The following is a 4,158-nucleotide window of genomic DNA, read 5'->3' on the forward strand; positions in this document are numbered from 1 at the left end:
ATTAAACGAAAGGGACAGAAACAGCAGATGACGGAGGAAATAACCGTAGAAGAAGTAGGTCAATTACCTGCGACAACAGTTATAGAAGGACCAGTGGAAGAAATTGTCGAAGAAACGGTTCTTCCCGTTCCACGTCACGAATTTGCAAAGTCTCTTGAAGAGAAAGAAGTGAGTGAGCAAGTGACAGTGATTGGAAAAATAATCCAAGACGAGGTACCAAAACATGCCGCTAAAAAGAAAATTACCAAACACTTAATTCTTGAACATACGACAGACAGCAATGAAAATAAAGGGGAACAGGGGATAGAAACCACAAATTATCTTCATGCAGACACAACACCAGAAATACATGATAAACCTGTAAAAAAACACGATGGATTGATAAAGTATAAAGTCAATAAAGAGATTGTAGGAGGTAAGTTTGGTTCTTACATTTTATGTTCAGTATTGTTTACGTCTTGTTAAAACGTACATTTTTTTCTGTATCATGTTCTGACGGAAACTCTCAACAATGATTTTTAAATGAAAATTGGAAAGAAACAAAATAAGTCCACTATTGATTATCTACTTATACTAATATCGTACACAATATTAATAGTACTACACTCTTTAATCTACATATTATAATACAATCATTCCTTAAAAGCGTTTTCTATTATGTATCCTTTTTCTGATTTGTTATTTTTGTCTTTTAGGTACCAAAGATGAAATATATCAGGTGAGATAAAATAGAAACATTTAGTTTATATTTTAGTTAACATTTTTAGTCTATATATTATAGCATATTTCATATTTTTATTATATTCTTACAGGAAGAAGAATTATCTGACAATATACCTGCGGAAGCTGTAGATGAAATTGTGATTAAAAAAGCAGAGCTTCAAAAGGCTCAACTTCTTATAGATGAAGAAGGCTCGGTGGAAATTACGACAATTGATGTCAAGAAAGCACCAGAAGAGAAAATATCTATTATCGAAGAAAAAGAGAGCACTGAAAAGCCGATACAGAAAATTGCTAAAACAAAGAAAGTACCGAAGAAGAAGGAACAACGCCCTAAAGAAATCGAGGAGATAAAAGTAAAGGAAGTAGTTGAAATGCCAATCACAGAATCAATTAAAGAAAACAAACATGTGATAGAAACTACTGATGTTCTTGATGAAATTGTACAGGAAATTCAAATGGATATGCCAAAGAAAGAAAAGGCTAAATCTATGGTGGAAGCTAGAGAAGAAACTGTTATGATTACAGAATTAGAAACTATTGAGAAACCAGTGGCAAAAAGTGAAATAATAGAGAAAGAAGAAATAACTGAAATTATTGAAACACCAACCAAAAAGAGAATAAAGAGAAAAAAAGTAAAATCTCATGAAGATAATATACCCGAAGAAATTCTTGAAGAAATTATTTTAGAAAAACCAGATATGGAACAAGCTCGAACCATATTCTCTCCTACAGAAAGTATCGAAATTACACAAATCTTAACTGAATCATCCATTACTAAATTCCCAGATGATAAGACTACACCAGAAAAAGCTGCCGTGCACGAAATTATAAAGGAAGAACCCACATTAAAGAAAATTTTACAGGAAGAGACAAAGACTATTCCTGTTCAAGAAGAAATTACTATTGAAACTACTAGGGAAATAGTAAATGGAGAAAAACCAAAAGAAGAAGAAGTACAATTAACTATCATAACAAAAGAAGGGCTTAATGTTACTGAAACAATTTCAGACACTTCCACCGAAGATTTCTTCGAAAAAGTAAAACCAATAAAAGAAAAAATACTGCCAGTCAAAGAAGAGGAGTCACAAGTTGGTATAAAAGAAGTCATTGTGAAAACAGTACCAACAAAGGGTGAACCAATATATGCAAGTGAACAAGTTGAAGAAGGAACTGTCGAAGATATTACATCAGAAAGACCAATCCAAGAAAAAGCGGAAAGAACAATAATTACAAATGAAGGAATAAAAACTACAGAAATTATTTCCGAAATTACAACCAGTGAACTAGATAAAGGTAAAACACCACAAGAAGAGCAAATCATTCCTACACAAGAGACGGATGAAAATATAAAATCAGCAGATGTAATCATAAAGAAAATGCCACTTGTTAACAAAAAAGCTACAGAAGTGAAGGAAGATCGGCCAGAAGAAGCAGTGGAGGATATAAAAATAAAGAAACCTACAAAGGAAAAAGCTAAAAAGGATATACTTTTACAAGAAAGTGTTGAAATTTTGGAAGTAACAACAGAAATAAAACCTGAAGAATTTGTTACAGAAAAAATAATTATTGAAAAAGAAGCAGAAACAAGTGTTGCGCCAATAGAAACTATTAAGATTACTGGAGTTACTCCTGCTGTAACAGATGGTAAAATAACAGAGAAAGAAGAAGTAAAACCTGTGAGAATTGATGTTGAGGAAGAAAAAGAGAAAGAATTAACTCCAGTTAAAAAAGAGGTAATTCAAGAGGAAGATAAAATGATAGAAGAAATATCTGTCAAACCTAAGATGGAACAGACAAAAATAGATAAAGTTGCAGTAAAAACTAAGGAAGTGGCAGAAGTAATTCCAGAAACTAAAATGGATGATACTTTAATCAAGAAAAAACCAAAGGACAAATTAAAGGAAGTAACATCAATACGTCCCGAAGAAACAAAGGAATTTGAAAAACCGAAAGAAGAAATTGTGACCACTGTAGAAGAAAAACCTAAAAGTACCGAGAAAAAGAAAGAAAAGAAAGTTGTGAAGAAAAAGAAGAAGCCTGTCAAAACAGATATAGAAGAATGGGTAGAACCTGAGTACGAAAGACCTGTACTAGAGCCAATGCCAGAAAAAATTCAATGGGAACCAACGAAAAAGAAGGAAAAGAAAATATTACCTGAATCTGTTCAAAAGTTGATTCCACATAAGATAGTAAGAAAAGAAATTAAACCTACAAAACTACAATATATGGAACCATTCCAAGAAAAAGTTCAATTTGGTACAATTAAGCTGAAAAAAGTACCAATTATTAAGAAAAAAGCAATAACGGAACCAATTTTCCCTAAAATCATGTTACGAAGTAGAATTACATTTATCGGTGACTATCCGACAGAACTACAGATGCCAAAAATTACTTATATGGAAAAGAATCCCGTACAAGCCGGCATTTTATCTAGAAACACAGAAGAAGCATTAAAAATTATCAAGAAGCAGTACAAAAAGCCTAAAATATCAGAGAAAGACATAACTGAATTAGAGAAATTAGATAAAGAATTCGAAGAATTAAAGAAAGTTCCTTTGGAACAAATAGAGGATAAATCCATCTATGAACGTACACCCAAAAAATCCCAAGAAACGCCCAAAGAACCGCAAAAGCTTATTATTGGTAAGGGTGAAATAAAACAAGAAGCTAAAATTGTACCGGAAGATGTTAAACTAAAGAAAATATCGGTAGAAACGCCTGAACAAGTAACAGAAACTAAACAAAAACCTACAAAAGAAGAATCTCTAGAAGATACGCTTCAGAAAAAGAAAGATAAACCTAAAGAAACACTAACATTTGATGAATTTAAACCAACAGAATTCGATAGTCCAGAAATTGAAAAATATATACCTGAAGAATTTGAAACGCCCAAGAAACCGGAAATCGAACCTGTCTCAAAGCCATATGAACCATCTAAGAAAAAGAAACCTGAACAAGATATCGAGCAAATCCCTCTAATAAAGGGCATACCAAAGCCACATGAGCCCGAGGAGGAACCCGAGGTCAGGTTTCGAATACCAACCTCAGAAAAACCGGAAGATGAGCCTGAAACAATAACTTTAAAAGGCTGGAAAAAAGATAAACCTGAACAAGAAAGTTCAGAAGAATATCCAACGAAGGAAAAAGACGCTCCAAAGATGCCCAAAGACATTACTGATGAAGATACAGTAAAGCAGAAGATAAAACCAAAAAAGATTAAGGAGAAAACAAAGAAACTAGTTCCAGAGAAGGAAGAACATATACCAGAAGAAATCACTGAAAAAGTAACATTAATGAAACCGAGAAAAGATTCCCTTCAGAAAGAAATCGCTGAAGAAGTGACGATTAAAAAACCGGTTATCGAAGAAAGAACAGAAGATGGCAAAGAAGTCACTGAAAAAGTTACGTTGAAAAAGAAACCAAAGAAAAAACCTG

At 32.8% G+C, this 4,158-nt stretch overlaps 1 protein-coding gene across 3 annotated transcripts in view; it reads left to right on the plus strand.

The window, feature by feature from the left end:
* The first annotated feature begins 6 nt into the window (after window positions 1-6).
* Window positions 7-4,158, plus strand: part of LOC105558627 (titin-like) — a 20,042-nt gene continuing 15,890 nt past the window's right edge. For all 3 annotated transcript variants that reach the window (XM_012006412.1, XM_012006414.1, XM_012006413.1), the window contains exons 1-3: window positions 7-415; window positions 696-718; window positions 813-4,104. In XM_012006412.1, the coding sequence (XP_011861802.1) occupies window positions 28-415; window positions 696-718; window positions 813-4,104 (3,703 nt within the window). In that variant the 5' untranslated portion in view covers window positions 7-27. The remainder of the gene's footprint in view (window positions 416-695; window positions 719-812; window positions 4,105-4,158) is intronic.

Source organism: Vollenhovia emeryi, unplaced genomic scaffold (genome assembly GCF_000949405.1).
Source record: "Vollenhovia emeryi isolate VEMERY1.0 unplaced genomic scaffold, V.emery_V1.0 DF939325.1, whole genome shotgun sequence".
Lineage (NCBI taxonomy): Eukaryota > Metazoa > Arthropoda > Insecta > Hymenoptera > Formicidae > Vollenhovia > Vollenhovia emeryi.